This window comes from Vigna radiata, chromosome 10, assembly GCF_000741045.1.
Source record: "Vigna radiata var. radiata cultivar VC1973A chromosome 10, Vradiata_ver6, whole genome shotgun sequence".
Classification (NCBI taxonomy): domain Eukaryota; kingdom Viridiplantae; phylum Streptophyta; class Magnoliopsida; order Fabales; family Fabaceae; genus Vigna; species Vigna radiata.
In genome coordinates, this window is record NC_028360.1 from 10,548,803 (window position 1) to 10,568,354 (window position 19,552).

The 19,552-nt window shown below is 33.6% G+C and overlaps 3 protein-coding genes across 5 annotated transcripts; all 3 read left to right on the forward strand.

Moving 5' to 3' along the window:
- Nucleotides 1–236: 236 nt before the first annotated feature.
- Nucleotides 237–3,329, forward strand: LOC106775079 (bifunctional bis(5'-adenosyl)-triphosphatase/adenylylsulfatase FHIT). 2 transcript variants are annotated; one of them, XM_014662118.2, is made up of 5 exons: nucleotides 237–374; nucleotides 449–559; nucleotides 1,611–1,757; nucleotides 2,735–2,833; nucleotides 2,935–3,329. In XM_014662118.2, the coding sequence occupies exons 1-5, from the start codon at nucleotides 267–269 to the stop codon at nucleotides 3,049–3,051; spliced, it is 582 nt and encodes a 193-aa protein (XP_014517604.1). In that variant the 5' UTR covers nucleotides 237–266; the 3' UTR covers nucleotides 3,052–3,329. The 2 variants fall into 2 exon arrangements, with proteins under 2 accessions (XP_014517604.1, XP_022642806.1); XM_022787085.1 differs by lacking the exon at nucleotides 2,735–2,833.
- A 968-nt stretch (nucleotides 3,330–4,297) lies between these two features.
- LOC106775431 (bifunctional bis(5'-adenosyl)-triphosphatase/adenylylsulfatase FHIT) lies at nucleotides 4,298–7,052 on the forward strand. The gene is made up of 5 exons (XM_014662554.2): nucleotides 4,298–4,385; nucleotides 4,475–4,585; nucleotides 5,503–5,649; nucleotides 5,794–5,892; nucleotides 6,000–7,052. Exons 2-5 carry the CDS (start codon nucleotides 4,475–4,477, stop codon nucleotides 6,114–6,116), a joined length of 474 nt encoding a protein of 157 aa, XP_014518040.1. The 5' UTR covers nucleotides 4,298–4,385; the 3' UTR covers nucleotides 6,117–7,052.
- Nucleotides 7,053–8,593: 1,541 nt separating this feature from the next.
- Nucleotides 8,594–18,792, forward strand: LOC106776266 (probable ATP-dependent DNA helicase RecQ). Of its 2 annotated transcripts, XM_014663663.2 has the most exons (19): nucleotides 8,599–9,022; nucleotides 9,331–9,443; nucleotides 9,539–9,614; nucleotides 9,727–9,869; nucleotides 10,113–10,283; nucleotides 11,405–11,612; nucleotides 12,153–12,238; nucleotides 12,394–12,625; nucleotides 12,773–12,896; nucleotides 13,224–13,360; nucleotides 14,675–14,783; nucleotides 15,540–15,582; nucleotides 16,056–16,218; nucleotides 16,435–16,505; nucleotides 16,602–16,695; nucleotides 17,158–17,385; nucleotides 17,554–17,763; nucleotides 17,983–18,375; nucleotides 18,502–18,792. In XM_014663663.2, the coding sequence occupies exons 1-19, from the start codon at nucleotides 8,996–8,998 to the stop codon at nucleotides 18,625–18,627; spliced, it is 2,754 nt and encodes a 917-aa protein (XP_014519149.1). In that variant the 5' UTR covers nucleotides 8,599–8,995; the 3' UTR covers nucleotides 18,628–18,792. The 2 variants fall into 2 exon arrangements, with proteins under 2 accessions (XP_022642316.1, XP_014519149.1); XM_022786595.1 differs by lacking the exon at nucleotides 17,554–17,763 and having other exon boundaries at nucleotides 8,594–9,022.
- The last annotated feature ends 760 nt before the right edge of the window (nucleotides 18,793–19,552 follow it).

The following is a 19,552-nucleotide window of genomic DNA, read 5'->3' on the forward strand; positions in this document are numbered from 1 at the left end:
AACGAAATATTTTTTCCAATACCTTGAAATTGATAAATCTATTGCCCCAGTTTTAAGAAATATTTATCTGAACTGATTTTTTCCCCAAGTCTGCTACAGTCAAGTATCACTACTAAATATTAAATTTCTATGGTGGACTATATTTTATTTTTAAATTAAAAGAGTAAATTCACGAATATAAAATATAAACTTGAAATTTGTGTAGAAATCCTGATTTAATTTATATATGAAGATACACGTTAAATATTGGTCGAAGTGGTTCGAAGATGCAAACAGTGTTAGTATCCTGCATTGGCAAGAAGATTCCACGTTGGTTTTTGCCACATTCTTCAAAATCGCTACGAATCCGACCAATTTGGTCATCCTCCATTAAGGTAAACATCGATCAACCTTTTCTCTCTGCAATTTCTCGCTTCTCCAATCACCATTGTTCTTCTCTATCACGCAGATGGCTGCGGAAGACTACACTTTTGGGCCATACAAGATACACCACACTGAAGTGTTCTACTCCACACATCTCTCCTACGCCATGGTCAACCTTCGTCCTCTCCTCCCTGGTAACAAAACATGACACTGCCTATTTCTTCACACACCCATGATTCGCTTCGTTTTGCGTATCCTTTTTCACTTTCCCTTTTGTTTTTAATTGGTTGATTATTCAGAAAACAATGAAGCCATAAAAAAAGATGTCTTCTTTACTGTTTGATTTATGAAGTTGGTGCCTTTATTGAGATTAAGAAAAACCCATTTTTATAATTTGCTCGTCTTTGTCCCTTTGCAGGTCATATCCTTTACATGGGGTTCAATTCAATAACACAGTGATGGGGTGGGATGATAAATTCTTTTTGGTAGTTCGAGATTGAATGAAACTTTTAATTGGATCTACTTCGGTCGATTGAGTAATTTGAATGTGTTGTTGCAAATTATTTAGTACCCACATTAATGCCTCTAAACAAAAAACTCTTTTAATTGGGGGAATTTCCAAATATGGTCATGTTAGGCAAAATTGGGTGAATTTCATACCTATGTTTTTTTTTCTAAAAAAAGGGGCCTTTTTTGGCTATAAAAGGTTTTTGGATTAACCATGACTGCAATTGTGGCTGCAATTTCTTAAGGATTACTGTGAAACTGCAACCATGATCTCAATTTAAAATCTTGTTCATCTGGGTCGAAAAATCAGCAACAAGCACAAACATATAGTTATTCTGAGTTTGGTTGCATGCTGATATTGCAGTACATTGCATAAGAAATATGCAATGCAGCACAATATGTTGTGCGGTTTTCAGCCCTTGACGGCAATGGACATTTTAGTGAGTCTGTTTATAGGACTTCTGTATTTTATCAGCGCCTATTTTTGATTTATGGGTTTATCATGTTTCGTATACTTGTTGATAGATTATCCATCCGTGAAGTTAATTGTTTGATATACCATATCTCGGCATAGGGGATTCATTTGTGTTCTTCATGCGTTGATTTGAAAGAGTATGAAGTAGGCTAGACTTTGGTGGTTATATTTGTTTCATAGTTAATCACTAGAGATTTTTTGCACGGTGTAATATTATAAGCTTGATTACGAGCAGCTATGTAAATGTTTGGCTTAACAGTTCCTACATGTGCTTGTCTGCCCAAAGCGTGAAGTTAAGCGTTTTGTTGATCTCACTGCTGATGAGACTTCTGATTTATGGCTCACTGCACAGAAAGTTGGTAAGCAGCTTGAGAGCTACCACAAGGCTTCATCACTTACTCTGGCAATCCAAGTAAGACTCACTTGGAGTATACTCAGCTTGTTTAATAATTTATCTTGTCACTGCTTTGGATTAAATTCTTTCTTCTTTTACATGAGTTTACTTTGAAACATTTTTTTCCTAAAAGAGGATTAAGTTCATATCTGTTGTTCTGTCCTAGTTGGGCACTGTATCACAAGTTTGCAATCACGTAAAAACGCAGTCTACCTTTATATTTGTCCAAATTAGAAATTAGATGGATGCTAACCCTTTTTTTTTGTTCTGTTCTTGCTCTTATTTCCTTGTAGTTGTTTACCTATACTTGGTTTCTCTCTTTTCATTCTCAATTCATTATGTACTACATAACACACTTATTTATTAGCATTATTATAGTAAAACAAAGGGTGATGTTTTAGAACTTATTTTCCTATATTTATGTGAAATGCATGACTGTATTTATCGTTTCAGTTCTTTTCTATGAATATTCTTGGTTGGTATACGTATTCTTTTCCTGGCTCTTGTTTGCCGAATGCCAAGCTAGTTAAGATGTGAGGATAGAATGTGCATTTTACTAGTTCTCTGGACAATTGTTTCCAAGTCACTTATTGTGTAATAATTTGTAGGTGAAATTTGAAAATAGCTGTGATCTACAGTATTTGATGTTAGGCAAATTCCCTATCGATGAGATGATCAAATAGCGATACCAAGGGGCAGTTCAATTTTTTTATTTTTGAGTCGGCAATTTAATGTTCAAAATTGTACAAAACTGACATAGAGTACCATAGGTTCTATGTTATTTTCTCCAATTGAAATTTACATTTTGATTTTAGTTACCAAGATAAAAGCAGTGGTTACCAAAATGAAGTGGTAGTTTTGATATATGAACACTATCAACATCATTTATGGTGCTATATTTGAAATGTTTTGAAAAATTCCCCTGCTACTGTATTTTTGGATGATATGCTACTTGTGACTCTGAAATATGACGGAGTTATCTTTATGTACGTCAGGATGGACCCCAAGCAGGACAGACGGTACCCCATGTTCATATTCATCTTATCCCTCGAAAAAGTGGTGATTTTGAGAAGAATGATGAGATATATGATGCAGTAGGATGGATTTTTTTTTTCTTGTGGCTATGCTGCTGATTTAATATGGTGTTTTATTTGAATATGATATGAGCTTTATCTGCTGTTTGTCATTGGTTCAGATGGATGAGAAGGAGAAGGAATTGAAACAAAAGCTTGACTTAGACAAGGAGAGGAAAGACAGAACCCTTGAAGAGATGAGTCAAGAGGCAGATGAATACAGAAAGCTTTTCGTATAACGGTTGGCTTGCTGTAGAAAATGAATATTGTGTGCATCATGTCCAGATTTTCTGTGTGCGGACAATAGTAATGCACTTCCTTGGGGTCACCGAAAATTTTATGCAGCTGATTTAGATTATAGAGGTTTGAGTTGGGCTGAACCATACAAGTCACAAATTCTAGTCTTCTGGAGAACTTATTATTTACTGTAACATGTAGCATGGAACTAAAGTTTCAACCAATGGTGACGATTTGGTTCTTATTCAAATAATAGCATTTGGTCCCTCTTTTTATTTTAGCCTTAACTTTTCTTGGCAGTGTTGAAACTAAAGTTTCAAACAAGTTATTCTTGTTTCCATTCAGAAAGCAGGTAAAAATCTTTAGTTGAGAGAGACGCACAAATCTTTTCATAATCAACTTTTTCCTTTCTGCTTTCTCTTGAAGATCCACAACGGCCACCAATCACATGAATAAATTATAGTACAAAAACGGGGGAAGAGGGACAACTTTAATTGTAGAAGTTGGCTGTATGATTGAGTTAAATTTAACTTACACAGAATTCTAGTTTCTTTTCAGACCATTTTATAACTTATGGTCAATGGTGAACTTCTTAGGATTGAAACTAAAACCAGTTGCTCAGAACCAGTCATCTATACTCTGATTTAAATACAGTTATGCATACTCTGATTTAAATACATTTCAATTATTTTTAGTTGCAAAACCAATTTCAATCCTTTGCTTTTATCCATCGAAATGCAACACAATTATTTTTAGTTGCAACTGAGTTTACCAATTATTTTTTTGGCATACCCTTCTGAAATTAAATTGCTCATTTGAATGAAAAATTTTATAATCTCTTAAAAGAGAAAAAAAGATTAAATTATTAAAATTATTTTTTCGTAAGTTAAGAGGTTTATTTGTTTAGCTTTCTAAAATGTTTATTTTTAGTTTGTCAATAAATTGACTTTTTTATGGAGAAAAATATTTCGTTTTTTTTTTACTGGTTTTTCTCTTAAAAATACATATAAAGAAACTTTTCAAACATATTCTAAAAAAGTATCTAAGTCATGTTATGAAAGAGGAAAGTCTCAATTTAAATGTTATTCATATAGGATTAGGTGCCACACAATTAACAGCCATTGATTGACTTAACCATTCCCATATTTAAAAATATTTTTGGGAAGACTAAAGGAGGAGTAGGTAAGAATAAATTACAAGAAATTGATGGATAAAACTAGTCCACAGATTTTGTACATCTATAAATTCAAAGCAGATTGCATTTTTATTGCATTCTGTGCATATTTTTGATACATTAACCGGGTGCATTATTCTCTCCCTTGCCCCTTCCATTAAGGTAAGATAACATACGAAAGTCATAAAAAGTATAGCCCTTGCTATTTTCTTTTTATCTTTATGCATTATTGAGAACAACAATGTTGTTAGATGGCTGTTGAATACTATGATTTTGGGCCTCATAAGATCCACCACAGTTCAGTGTTCCATACAACTGATCTTTCTTTTGCCTTTGTCAACCTGCGTCCTTCTGTGCCAGGTATGCTGTTCCTTTATGTTTTCAATTCTTTTAGAATCATGCTTTATTATCTATCACCAATATTCAAAGTGGCATAATCATTTTTTTCAACCATTGTTTGGTAGTGTTATGAAATTCGTATGCATGCATAGAAAAGAAGAGATTAGGCGAATCTAGTTTGAGACAATGCTTTCATAAGCTTTTCATGTCCTCCTTTTCTGAAATAGTTATAAAACTGCACTTTTCTTTTCATTCCATTCTTGTTTCGACGACCAATATATGAAATAATGAAAACCAACAAAATCTTATGATTCAAAAATCTTCTGCATAAATTCTTCTTTTCGATCATAAAACTGCATAAACTTGAGATAATCAAATTATTAAAAAATCTTCTCTTTTTTCGCTGTGTGAAGTCTTACTGGTGTTAATAATAGATTTTAATTTAAATTTTATAAATGACTTCCACTTTTGAATCATTTATACTTCCAAAGATTTAACTCGCTAATTGACTTTTGTTATCCATTTGCAGGTCATATCCTTTTTAATAGGATGTTAGCAAACCATTCTATGTTTTATATGATTAGTTCAGACACTGCAAAAAGCAGCTAAAGGAAGGCATTCCATACATGATCAGTCACCATATTAGCAAATTTAGCTTCGTTATACAATTACAAATTTACAATAGTTACTATTGACTTTGAAGATCCATGCGATAAGATAATTACTAGCCTTCAATACAAGAGTGAACATGTAGTTATAAAACTAGTCTGTTTCATTAGGGAATCAACATGACATAGTTTGCATATGAAGAGAACAAAAGAAGAACCACACTTGATTTATTGCTTGAGACCTCTAAGAATTAGGCTGAAAGCTTTTGTACAGTAAAATCTCAATTCAATTAGCCATATGAAGCTGAACCTGTTTAACTTAACAGTATATACATGTTCTTGTCTGTCCTAAGCGTGAAGTGAAGCGTGTTGCCGATCTCAGCGATGAAGAGAATATAGATTTATGGTACATAGCTAAGAAACTTGGTAGGCAGCTAGAGAGTTACCATAAGGCCTCATCACTTACATTTTGTATCCAAGTAAGACAACTGAAGAAGACTTTAACTATGTGTTTTATAGTTTCTACCAAGTCTCATACTCATATTCTCTTGTAATTGTCTAAGACTTGCATGTTATGCTTCGACTATTTTTGAACCTAACAAAATCATCTTCATGAATCGTAGGATGGACCTCAGGCCGGGCAATCAGTGCCTCATGTTCATATCCATATTCTTCCCCGGAAAACTGGTGATTATGAGAACAATGATGACATTTATGAGGATGTAAGATGAACTTTTTTGTTTTACCTTTTTAAATTTTTGTCTGTTGTTTTGCAGGTAGATCTGATAGTGTAACTTTGTTGTGATGTTTTCTTTATTGGATGATGCAGATAAACGAAAAGGAGAAGGAGTTGAATCAAGCACTTCAGGTGGATAAAAAAAAGAGAGACAGGAGCATTGAAGAAATGGCTATTGAGGCCGATGAATACAAGAAATTTGCCTTTTGATATTTTTACGTGGCACCGAAAACAAAAAAGGAAGATTACAAACTGAAAATCTATATAAAAATGTTTTCATCAATGGAACATAATTTGATGGTTCTGTGTTTCATAAAAAGCATTTGCGTTGTCTAAGAAGTTCTGAAAAAATAACGTGTTTGAAGTTTCCCCTGTTGTTCTTCAGCCTATTTGGACAGTTTCATGTATGCACTTCTCTGAGATAATCAAGAACTTATCAAGCTTTGGCCAAAAAGTTTTTTTTTTCTTCATTTTATTTCTCGAAGATGAACCTCAATACAAGTCAGAAAAAGTATAAAAATAGAATTCCGAAATATGATTTTAGTTTACTTTGTTCTAAAAGTTTCACCTACGAGTCAATTCTCAAAATTGTTGGTGTTCAAGATGTGAAAAGATAAGATCTTATCCTACTCAAATCAATTGTTACAACATGATATGGATTCCTAAAGCTTCATGTAAAACTATTGAGATTGAATAAAAACAGCAAGGGAATAAAATTGAGAAACACAATCATCAATAAAATACAGGTATCGTATTAGACCAGTGCAGATTACCAAAATCAAATTCAAGATTCAGAATCAATAGAAGAGATTGTCAAATCATGTAGCAAGATATCTTCAACAACCAACCACACAATCACTGGTTCTCTACCCTGCGAGATGAAGAAAATCCTCCCCAAATGCAGGCCTCTGATACGCTTGCAAACCCAGAATGCCAATGAGAAGCTCAAATAGCTAGGAAATGATGGGAAAGAAAGAAGGCATTAACATGACCATGTAGCTGAAACAAACTTTTTTAGTGGGGTTTTTATTTAGAATGCACTGGACACCGGTACCCAGTGCTTGAAAATGAATAAACACAAACACCAAAATTTGATGGATTTCCTTCATTAGATACCTTCACGTGATTCATTGGTTGTCTTCCCTACAAAGACCAAGAATTGAAGAAAACTACTAACTTCTTAAATTGAGACGACATTGTAGAAACTAGATAAGACGAATTCAAGAATGAAAATCCCAATGGAGAAACTCATAACAGACACGCAAGATGTTGCTCGACAGATAAAATTAAGGTAAAAACACTTTCAAATTGAAAAGCAAAACACACGAGTATAAATCAATAAGAATGACAAAGTCAAGACTCAGGAAATTGTTGGCTAAATTGAAAAATAAAATCAAGAATACCAACACCATGCAAGAACAGGTTCAAAATTCACTTTTCAATTCAAGACCAGACAAAATAAGTTTTATAATCAAAGAAAAGAAGTCAAAATGCCCTAAGCTCTGGCTAATTACAATTACTAAAATGAATGAAATGACTCCAAAATCTATTTCTCAATACGGCTACAAGCAAAAATATTAATTCGGAACTCCGATACAAAAGATCAATAATCTTGCATCACAAATTGGGCAAGAACATTGATGCTTTCAAAAGAACAAGTTCAAAATTCATTTGTGAATGGAGAACATAAAAAAAGACAGAATAAATCTTTGTAGAAAAAAGATTGAAGCCTAGTAGTCCTGAGCTCTTGCCAATTACCACTACCAAAATGAAAGGAATGACTCCAAGATCTTTATTTTCAATTTAGCATCACCAAAGCGCACAGACACTATCATAAATTCAAACTGTCAGATCATAATTCAATCCATTTGTCATGATTATCAGGTAAAATTGGACATTCTTTGGTTACGCCGAAGAAGAGAAATAAAAATCCAACCAAAAATTTTTCCAATGACGAATTAATGCAAAAGAAAAAAGTGAATCACCGGCCACCACATAAATGTAAAGAACAGGAATTTCAAGAAAACTATTACTGGTAACAGAGGAGGAAGTATAGTTCGATTAAATAAACACTATAATTAAACAAAGTATAAAATGATAAGATAAATTCAAGAACTGAAAAAAAAAAAAAAACAATGGACAAGCTCATAACAGGACAACAATGCCATGCAGGAGAATAAATTAGATTAGGCTTAATTGGCCTTTCTAAACTATCAAGAACACCAACAGAACTCAATCTATATAACAAAGAAAATAGGACAAAGCCGAGGGGATATATACAAAAAAATAAACACTTTGATGATGTTTAATAATTTATTAAATATTGTTTTACTTTTACAAAAGATAATTCACTAACTTTTCTTGTCCAGAAAATTAAGACTTGAGGACTGTTTTAATCTTTATTTGAATTCAATTCTAATTTTACACATTATTTAAAAAATTTAAGTACTTTTATTGAAATCAATATTTTTGTATTTATCTTATCCATTAAAAAAACTTATTTCTTTAACTAATATTTTAAACAACATTTTTCACATTATTAGTTTTAATATATTTAGATTCATAATTTTTTTTCAGTAATTATTATTTTGGATTTTAGAGTAATATATTGTTATTGTAGTAACGTTTATATTGATTTTCTTAAGCTACATTATTACTATTATTTTTAAAATTTTATTACTAACTTCAAAACCTCAATTCTCATTCCTCTCATACCTACAAATCTTCATCACGAATTTGCAAACATTACACTAACAAACTATGAATTGCATCAAGTCAACATCTCCTACGTCTGTTTTGCCTGTTCTTCTTCAACCATCTCAATTCATCATGCTACAACCTACAACTATTTCACAAACATGGCGGGTGTATGGGGTTGTATTTTATAATTTTTGAAGTGCAAGCAGCAAAATTCTCACCTTTTTGACATGAAAAAAGCCTAGACCAGGTGAGGATCAGGCCCAAAACCATGTGTGTGNCCAGTTGAATTGGCGGGAGTGTAGTATCAGTTTATTCCGATATCAATGTCAGAACTTTGTGGCTTCCGACTTTGAGACCTTACGGTGGTTTNTCTTCCTCCCCTCCCCAACATGGAGACNGTTCCCTCTGTTCTCAAGGTAATCATAATCAACGCCTTTATCTCTACCAACCTCATTTTACCGTTTCATTAATGATGAAAATGATTGGTTGTACAATGCCGTTAATCCTCTGTAAGATAAACTTCAATACCCACTTTCCAGTTTTTAGTTTCGTTGGTGGGATTAAAGCAAGTTTTATTTTTTGTTGGTGCTTTATCTAAATAATAAATAATTGAATGTGCCATGGAAACTGTGTTGGGTTGCCCTATCAGTATTGTGAATAACGTGTNAGAGGTTTTGAGGGTTTTATCATTGTTGGACGCTGATGTGTTTTCTACCGTTTTCAGAAATACTTTGGGTTTTCTCATTTTCGGCCTTATCAGAGAGAAGTCATTGAGAAAATTATCGAGAGAAGGGATTGTTTGGTAGTCATGGCTACTGGTAGTGGGAAGTCCTTGTGGTAAAGCGTCATGATTCCCTTTTTTTCTCACTCATTCTGTGTTTTTTNCCTAAATTGGAGAGTTCAGAGGTGAACGTTATTTTATTTCTTAACAGCTATCAGGTACCNCCCTTGGTTGTTAAAAAGACTGGGATAGTTGTGAGCCCTCTGATATCGTTGATGCAAGACCAGGTGATTTGATTGGTTCTTCTGAATGAGTCTTCTTGTTTTACTTTTTTATGCTCTCAATGCCTNTCTGTACATGTCAATAGTGATTCNCTAATAAGAAGAGATGGAAAAACAGGTGATGGCTTTAAAACAACGAGGTATTAGAGCTGAATATCTTGGAAGTGCTCAGAAGGATTTCACTGTGCATTCTAAAGCCGAACGTGGTCAATTTGACATTCTGTTCATGACTCCTGAGAAGGCATGCACAGTTCCTACCAGGTAATGGATTAAACACATGTCTAACATTCAGCTGGTAGATTGTGGCCTTTATTTTGAGTGCATTTCACTGAAAATTTTAGCTTTTAAAAATGGAAGTGTCGTGGAGCTATTCTAGAAGTTACATGACTAGTTCACTTCATAAGTTAATTATCTTTTTAATTTCTGAAATTATACCGCCGATTTTAGTCCATACCATGTCTTGTCTAATTATGATATTCTGTTCACTTGAACTTATTTTTGTAGTTTCTGGTCCAACTTACTAAAGGCTGGAATTAGTCTTTTTGCTGTTGATGAAGCCCATTGCATATCAGAATGGGGACATGATTTTAGGGTGGAATACAAGCATTTAGACAAGTTACGTGAGGTCTTGGTTGATGTTCCTTTTGTTGGTCTAACTGCGACTGCTACGGAAAAGTAAGCATCTTTTGCTTTGGCCTTTGGTGAAGCATATCATGGCTGTACTTTATAATGACTCTGATACACAATTTGTGCCTTTTTTTATCTTGTATGCTCTCCAATTATTCATTGACAAATTTGTTTTTAGTTTCAAGTCACTGTCAAGATCATGTTTTTTTACTTTTACTCGAACTTTACATCCATGCTTTGCTTGCGTTGGATTAAAATTTTAGTCCATTTCAGCCTTCTGTATGCCTGTCTATTTATCTATTTCTCTCTCATGTTCTCTTTCCCTTTCCACATGTAACAGAAAGAACGGTAAATGTTGGACAATGATAGAATTATAAAATGAAGGTAGTTTGACCCATAAAGACTAACCAGAAACTAACTCCCTTTTATTTTAATATGTCGTCAAAATAATCATAAACTGATAAACAAGGGAATTAAAACTAATCTCGAGGCAATATGGGAGGGAAGGAGAGCCGGGACTTGAATGTATTGGGGTTGGAAGTAGTGCTTCTGTTCTTCAGCATTGATTCATATCTTCCTCTCTGATCTGGTATTCTGTTATCCAATTTATAGATTTCCAGAGTTAGAGGACTTTTGTTAGTAAACATCACATATTGTTCTATGTTCTGATCTAGTTCTGCAAGAAGCCTATTAGGTTTCTTAAATTTTTAAAGCACTGCTGTTTGTTGCAAAAATAAATTACCAGGTTCTGGAGTGATTAAACCACCTCTACAGAATCCAAACTTGTTTCTGTTGACATCAGTTGTATAGGGAGGGCTGCTGAAGGTCTTGTAAGATATTTTTTCTTTAAATCTTTTCTGGTACAACGAATCCTGCAGTGTTTTGCATACTGTGGTGGTTTCTTTCCCTTTTTTCTTTTCCATTTTACAACATCGTCTGATCATGAGGAAAGAATTTTCTTACCTGTGTTGAACAGTATCATGACTCGTGAGCATAGGAACCGATTAAAATTAATTGATATTTCTACTTTGTAAATTAATTAATGAATTTGTGATACTTCTTTCTATTGCATTATCGTACTTCATGGTTCTATTAATTGATAGCATACTGTAGTTTTATTTAGATTAAAGAAAAACACAGTCATGTTAATTTGTGTGCTTTATTTCCAGGGTTCGATTTGACATTATCAGTTCCCTGAAGATGGATAACCCTTATGTTACGATTGGTTCATTTGATCGCACAAATCTTTTCTATGGTGTCAAACTATTGAACCGTGGACAATCTTTTATTGATGAGCTTGTGCGGGAAATTACAAAAGAAGTTGCTACTGGTGGTTCAACTATAATTTATTGTACAACAATCAAAGATGTAGAGCAGGTAATGTGCTAGAAATGTTACAAATAAATCCGAAACTAGTTTTCTATCTCGTTCTTTGTTGAAGGATAATGGAAGATTTTACACGACTTGGAACACTTAGTAAACTATGCTGAAGGGACAGATTGCTTGATGACTCATTAAGATTTTTTAGTTATTACAAACAATAATTAAGGTGGTGCTGTATTGTACTATATGGGATATTCATTCATTGACAAACATGGGAACCTTCAACAAATTTCGTAATAGGAAAGAATTGCAAAACTCATGCTAACACCAAGTGTGTATATATATATATATATATATATATATATATATATATATATATATATATATATATATATTTGCATGGAATATCCTCCGAGTATAATTTGTTCATGACCTTTCACTATATATGGTAACTTATCATGATGGCTTGTCAAAAACTGATAGTCTATCTTTCTGTTTTACCTACTGAACTCTTGTTTTCACTTTTGTTGCCTAAATTCTGTTCGTCTGCAGCCTTTTTAAAGTTTGTATCCTGATATTTATTTTTCTAAATAGGTATTCAAGTCATTTACAGAAGCAGGCATTGAGGCAGGAATGTACCATGGCCAAATGAATGGAAAAGCTCGAGAGGAGTCTCATAGGTGAATGTTCTTTCCTATTTTAGAACATGAAATAAAATTTCATCTCTGATCACTGTGAAGGTGGAGCATACTCCTTACCTCCCTCCTGTTCTCCAATTTTTGAAGATGCTTTAATGTTTTGAACCTAAGTAAACTGTGTTCTAATTTATGCACAGATTATTTGTTAGAGATGAACTGCAAGTCATGGTGGCCACCATTGCCTTTGGCATGGGCATAGATAAACCTAACATTAGACAAGTGATTCACTATGGTTGCCCTAAAAGTCTAGAATCCTACTGCCAGGAAAGTGGACGATGCGGTAGAGATGGTATAGCTTCTGTTTGTTGGCTTTATTACACAAGAAGTGACTTTGCAAAGGGCGACTTTTACTGTGGAGATGTAAAATCAGTATGTGTATTTATATTTATCTGAAAAAATTTGGCCAAGGATTTATTTGTAGTTGAATGAATATTGAAGCTGCTTACTTCTTGCATATTGTCCCGATATAAGTTATCCCCATTCTCCTACCTAATATTTAACTCTCCAATGTACCAGGAAAAACAAAGAAAAGCTGTTATGGAGTCATTGCTTGCAGCTGAACGCTATTGTGTGCTGACAACTTGCAGAAGAAAGTTCTTGCTTGAATACTTTGGGGAAAAAATTTCAGCTGATAGATGCGGTTTGCCTTTTACATTGATGCTTCATTATTGTCCTTGTAGAGCTAGAGCTTAAACCTAATAGCATTGTTACTTCATTGACCTTATACAATTACGGGAATCGAGCATAGTGTGATTAGTCCAAATACCCCTGTAAAGGTGGATCATGTGTGTCATATGCTCCCAAGCTTGCTAAATAAGATTAAATCTAGGTTCTCTAAGGGACTTACAAAATGAAACAGCTAACTGGACAGGTTGACAAAATCAATAACAATCTTTATCATGCCTGAAATTAACCTTTTCTTATTTAGTTTACTCCAATTTCTATTTCTTTTAAACGTGCTTTATAGGGAACTGTGATAATTGCAAAGTCTCAAAGAAGGAGCGAGACATGTCAAGGGAAGCATTTCTTCTAATGGCTTGCATTCATTCATGCAACGGCAGATGGGGCCTTAATATGCCTATTGATGTCCTGCGCGGGTCTCGAGTAAGATGTTCAAAATTAAAGCTAGGAACTGTTTTCATTTCAGTTTTAAAGAATTCATTCCCTTTTTTAGTTCTTGTTTGGTAGCATTAATTTCTTATTCCTTTATTTAATCATGTACATGTACTCCCTTTTTTTTCAACTGTCATTGTTATCCTTGTGTTTTGACTAACTATTTTTTTCTTTGGTTGTTTATCATAATATCTATAGGTTGTTTACCTTTTTCAGATAACTGTGCCTTATTTTGTTTAGTCCTTTTCAAGTATAAGTGTATCTAACTATCTATCTACTACTATCTATTAGGTATTTCAGGGAAATAATTGAACTTCTACTAATAGATCAAAGTTGGTGTAAATTTTAATAATGAAGCTGTAAATGTAATTTTGAAGCCTTTTTGTTTAATAAAATTGAAAGAATGCTATTGGATTGCTATACTGTAGGTTAGCACTACGACCTGTACAAAAGACTTATACTGCATTCTTGATAAAAAGAAAAGAAAAAAAATAAAAAAGTGGGGGGACCAGTTATGAAACCTTAATTGAGAACTTGACAGCAGACAATTTGGAAATTTTGTGTGATGATAGATCTAAGGATGGGAAGTTTTCTTCTACAGAATGTTGAAAAGAGTACTCAAGTAACGATTCTGTCACAATGATTAAAAACCATAAACTTTACAGTTGCACAAAGAAGAAAAGAAAGAGAAAGCACCAATTTATCTTCCATCCACATATGGAAATTTATTACACTAAATTTAGATATTTTAAACTAACAACTCACATTACTTCATTTATATGATCCTAAAATTGTTCAAAAGGAACACTCCGGTTATTCAACTGCACAAAAAGCTCCCTTAGTTCATGATGACAAGGTGGTTTTTAACAAACCTATAAATCCTGTTTCCTCTTATTCATAATGACAAATATTGAAGCCTTAGTGCATAAGGAGTCTGCTGTTACATGGTAGACAAGCATACTCAAATCCTCGAGTACCCACAAAATGATTTTGAACCTATAAATCCTGTTTCCTCTTTTTCATAACGACAAACATTGAAGCCTTAGTGCATAAGGAGTCTGATGTTACATGGTAGACAAGCATACTCAAATCCTCGAGTACCCACAAAATGATTTTGAATCTAGCAACTTGGTTCCTTCTTTTTGCTGTCTGTAGATACTGCACTCTGCTTGAAGAATACCCTCTACTTGGTATACTCTAAAAGCATAAGTATCATTGGTTTTCATTCATCCTTAGCTTTACTGTTGCCTTTAAATTTATTTAATCGTTCAAACTGTTGATATTGTATTAGCTTGTAACTTGTAGGCCAAGAAAATTCTTGAGGTTCAATTTGATAAGCTTCCACTTCATGGGCTGGGGAAAAATTATCCAGCAAATTGGTGGAAATCACTTGGGCATCAATTGATTTCTCAAGGTATTGAGTGGAAATAATTTACCTAGTTACAATCATTAGTTGTGTTCAAACAGTTCTGTTGATTGACATTCTCAGTTCAGGGTAGTTTGAATTATGTAGAGCAAAGCATTTTCTGTCGCACTGTTTAAGTTGACTGCCTGTCATTTTGGGTAATTTCAATCATTGAAGGCAGTTTTAACATTAAAAACTACTTGGTTTATAAACGATTTCATTGATTTTGAAAATGAAATCACATTTTCCGGCTTTTGTTGCCTTGTTTGCTGTCCCTTGTATTCATTTTCTAAGTCTTGGGTATGATTGGATTGCAAGCGCTAGGTTAGATTTTAAGAGACCATGGATGAAAGTTTGCCTTTTTCTTTTTGATTATCTAAGTGAATATGTTACATAGAAGAATGACAAGTGACCCCTTTATTTTTCATTTTTTCTACTTCCATTTTTGTTCAATGCACAGAGGGTGTGGGTTTGTTTCTTGCTTCAACTGGAGCTTTTTGAGCTAGTAGCAGTATTCACTATACGTCCATCAAAGAAAAAAATACATTTGAAAATAATAGCATTCTTTTTTCTGTTTTCAAACATAATTAATTGTTCATACATTTCATGCTATTTATTTGGTACTGGTAAGTCTATTTCTTGCTTAAGTATATTTTACATATTCACAATCTACATGTAAAAATGACAATCCTTTATATTACAAAGTAAATTCTATTGGAAGAAATTTCTAGATGCGATTTATAATAAACTCCTATTATTCTACAGGTTATCTGAAGGAGACTGTTAGTGACGTATACAGAACTATAAGGTAGATTCTTCAATTTATTTGGTAGATTGCAGAAGTTATTTGAAGTCCTTTTATGCTACAAGTCTGTTACCTAAATGTAGGATGAAAAAGATAATTATTGCATGGATACCTTTGTGAAAAATAATGATTCCTCAAGGAGGAAAAGTTTGTAGATAATTATCACCGGGATTTCGGGAGTCCAGCCCTCTTGCACTTTCTAACATTACAAAAACTGTTCTATCCGCTTCCAACCCCCTTTTTCCCACCCCCTAACTACTAGTAATTATATGTTTCCCTTATCCACCTCATCACCCAGACTGTTAATAGAGCCGGACTTCTCTAATTGGGCATCATACTTTTGTTATAATTTTTTATCATTGGGACCTAAAAATGTAAAAGCACATCAATTATGCAATTTTTGAGTTTCTTAATGTTTTAGCGTGTTTCACAACTGAAGCTATAATTAGACGCAACATTTGTTCTTCATGAACCAGTGTCAGTTCAAGAGGAGAGCAGTTTTTGGCCTCTTCAAGACCAGATTATCAACCTCCTTTAGTTTTGACATTGACTGCTGAAATGCTTGGAGAAGAAGATAATGGAAACACACAAGACGAATTTATAACTTTATCCACTTCAGAATTAGATGGTTTTTCAGAGGTTGGTAATTAAGTGGTTTTATCTCTATCCAACATTTTTCTCTCTTTCCTTTTCTTCTAATTATCAGTGAAGCTTTTTGAGTGTGTGGTTGATAATTACATGTATATGTAAGATAAATAAGCCATTTATTCATAAAAGGTAAAAATTTCTTATAATTTTTGTTTATAAGTGAAATTATATTAATTCTAAATCTTTGTGCTGTACTTCTCTACTCAGGCTGAGAGAAAGCTGCATCAAATGCTTTTGGAAGAAAGATTAGAGCTTGCAAGAAGTGTTGGAACAGCTCCGTATAGTTTTTGATTTTTAACAGTTTGTGAAGGATATTAATTCTTAGTTTCTTTTATCCATAGTTTCATCACAAAACTGTTATACCATCTTTGTAGATATGCTATCTGTGGAGATCAAACGATCAGGAAAATTGCTTTGACAAGACCATCTACAAAAGCAAGACTAGCAAACATTAATGGTGTGAATCAGGTATGCCTTCAATGTTTTCAAGATGTCTGGAAACTGGGTCAGACCTAATGGTTCAAGAAGAGAAAGCAGGAAGTTGTCAAAATTCATCAAAAGGGCTTTAGTAAACAAATTATTTTATTAATTTCTTAATTCAGCTTTAGTTAATATAAAATTCTTGGCAGTAATTATGTCTATGGAGAAATCTCCCAATTGTGAAGGTTTATTGAAATAATATGAAATAGCTTGCTAGATTTCCAAACAAGGGGAGAAATTATTGATGCAGGCAGTGTGAACTAGTTAATCCTCTAAATGAGCAATCCCTTGGCAGTAGTTTACCTTCCAATGATCAGTAATGACAAATCAGACCATGCTGCTTTGTGAAATTTGTTTGGCCTGTAAAAATGTCTTAGATAACTGAAGCCATTTTTATTTTTACCTTCTGTCTTTGTCATTTTAAATACTAACTTCAAACAACTTTTTCAGCACCTAGTGATGAAATATGGAGATCATTTTCTTCAAGTTATTCAGAAACTGTCACAAGGACTAAACCTATCATTGGACGGGGAAGAAAGGGTCTCAACGGCTAGTTTGCAAACTAATGCAGTAATGAAAGTGTCTCCAATAACCAACAAATCCAAGAAGTTGACTTCAGCGAAGTTTGAAGCATGGAAAATGTGGCATGAAGATGGTCTTTCTATTCATGATATTGCTGTATGTCATTCGTATCTGCTGTTATTATTAAAGATCTTTGCTTCACAATTTCATTGTATAACTTCATGACATTGTTGTATGTCATATTAGTCTGTTGTTACTAAGATCCACGCCCACATGTTTCATTGGGTAACTACTTTCTCTACTGACTCCTCTCCGTAATCTTAGAACTTAGAAGTTAGATCGGCTCCTATAAAAGAACAAACTGTTGTTGAATATCTACTGGAAGCTGCCCAAGAAGGATTACCTTTTGATTGGGTTAGATTCAGCAAGATGATAGGACTCACTCAAGAGATTATGTCAGAAATTCAGGGTGCTATTTCAAAAGTTGGATCTACAGACAAGCTGAAGCCTATAAAAAATGAATTGCCAGAAGATGTGGGTTTGGATTTCCTACCTTCATGATTTGAGTACATCATGTTATTTATGCAAATAATATGGTCCAATATATTTCATTCTACTGCTTTATCTTGCATGGTGACAGCTTCATTATTTTAGGTTTACTTGTTTTTATTTCTTGAAAATTATTCGAACTTGTAGGAAAGAATTGCTTATTGCTTCGTTGAATTTGAGATTGAATAATTTTTTATGGTGCAGATAAGTTATCAGCACATCAAGACTTATTTGTCAATGCAAAACTGTGGTATATCCTTGGAAACAAATCAGTATGGAAGTAACCAAACCGGGAAAGATGATGAACTTGCACACAATGCTTCAAATTTGTCAGACTGTACTTTAGAAACATGTCCTGACAGGCAATGTGAAGATGACACTTCTGTAAAAGCTTTGGCTGAAGAACGTGACTTAGAAATGGATGAGGTACCTTCTTTACCTGTCAACGGTTCCGAGGAAGAGAAGCTTTCAAATGCCAGGGAAGGGAAATTCACAAGAAAACGACAAAGGGTCAGTGAAACGAAGGAAGTAAACTCAACTAGACTGAAGGCTACAGTGACTTCTGTTATAGAGTGGATGAAGAACCTTGATGAAGGGGTAAGTGGAGACTTGTTTATGTTTCTGACGACTCCTCTCTCTATATATAGAGAGACTCAGACACATGTATATGAGCTTTGCTTTGTGATTATAATTGTAGGAAAATGTGTTGTTTATTNGTTTCAGGCTACGTTGAGCAATATTTTGGAACACTTCAATGGATCCAGTGAAGATTCTGTGGTTGAACTGCTCAATTGCTTAGAGTGTGACTTTTTAATATATAGGAAAGGGAACGTGTACAGGGTTTTGTAACAGTTTATGCATCGTGTTTTTTTAGATCACGCTTGTGAAAATCTATTTGTTTGTAGTCTATTGCATTTTCACTACAATGTTAACTGCCTCGAATAATGAACATACTTAGTCATTTCATAACAGCTCCAGGTGTTTAACGGTAAATACATTTTTCGTTTTTTGCTTTATTACTCCCAGATTTCGTATTTTATCCTATTGTTAACTTTGATCACTCGTTTTAATTGTTCCCATTTAGCTATAACAATTTGTAGTTATTCATATTAAGTCTTGGTTTCATAAATCCATTGGATGAGTAACAAATAGTAGAATTTGATGTATCATTAGTTTATGTAATTTTGTAAAGGAAAAGGTTTATAGAATGACTTCACATCACTTTTTAAGTTTTTATTTAAATATATAACTCAAACAATAAATTTGGACATGTTTTAGTTCTTGATGTGATTTGATTTCTCAATTTAATAAATTTAAAGATGTAGTATTAAAGCTTTAAGGATTTAGTTTCTTGGACGAGTAGGTTGTCCAAGCACAGTTTACCACGAATTTTTGAACTAGTGAACTTTATTTTCACTCCAGACCATTTCAGACATTTATCCCAACGGTTAACAACAGAAGCGTGGAAACAAAAAACGCAACCATGAAAGATTCCTGGACACTTACGCATTAGTCATACTCAACAGATGGAATAGATCATAATCTTCATGCACTGTTAAGAAAACGAGACAAATAAGAAAGCCAAAAGTATAGTTAGTTTAATCTCTCCCCGCCAAAGCTAAAACAAGGGGAACAGAGTTACACAAAAACTTTACAAGAATTGAATTGCATATTACTTTCTCTAATGTCATTTTCAGCAACAAAAATGGTGGTTGATCAGATAAAGTTTATACAAACAAACATACTGCTAAGATTCTGCAGACAGTTTGTACCA

Excerpts from the sequence above, each read along its gene's own strand:
- LOC106775079 (XM_014662118.2), top strand. The coding sequence starts at position 267 with ATGCAAACAGTGTTAGTATCCTGCATTGGCAAGAAGATTCCACGTTGG. Across the intron at positions 560-1,610 it reads TTCGTCCTCTCCTCCCTGGT|CATGTGCTTGTCTGCCCAAA; the intron begins AACAAAACATGA and ends TAACAGTTCCTA. Across the intron at positions 2,834-2,934 it reads ATGATGAGATATATGATGCA|ATGGATGAGAAGGAGAAGGA; the intron begins GTAGGATGGATT and ends TCATTGGTTCAG.
- LOC106775431 (XM_014662554.2), top strand. The coding sequence starts at position 4,475 with ATGGCTGTTGAATACTATGATTTTGGGCCTCATAAGATCCACCACAGT. Across the intron at positions 4,586-5,502 it reads TGCGTCCTTCTGTGCCAGGT|CATGTTCTTGTCTGTCCTAA; the intron begins ATGCTGTTCCTT and ends TAACAGTATATA. Across the intron at positions 5,893-5,999 it reads ATGATGACATTTATGAGGAT|ATAAACGAAAAGGAGAAGGA; the intron begins GTAAGATGAACT and ends TGGATGATGCAG.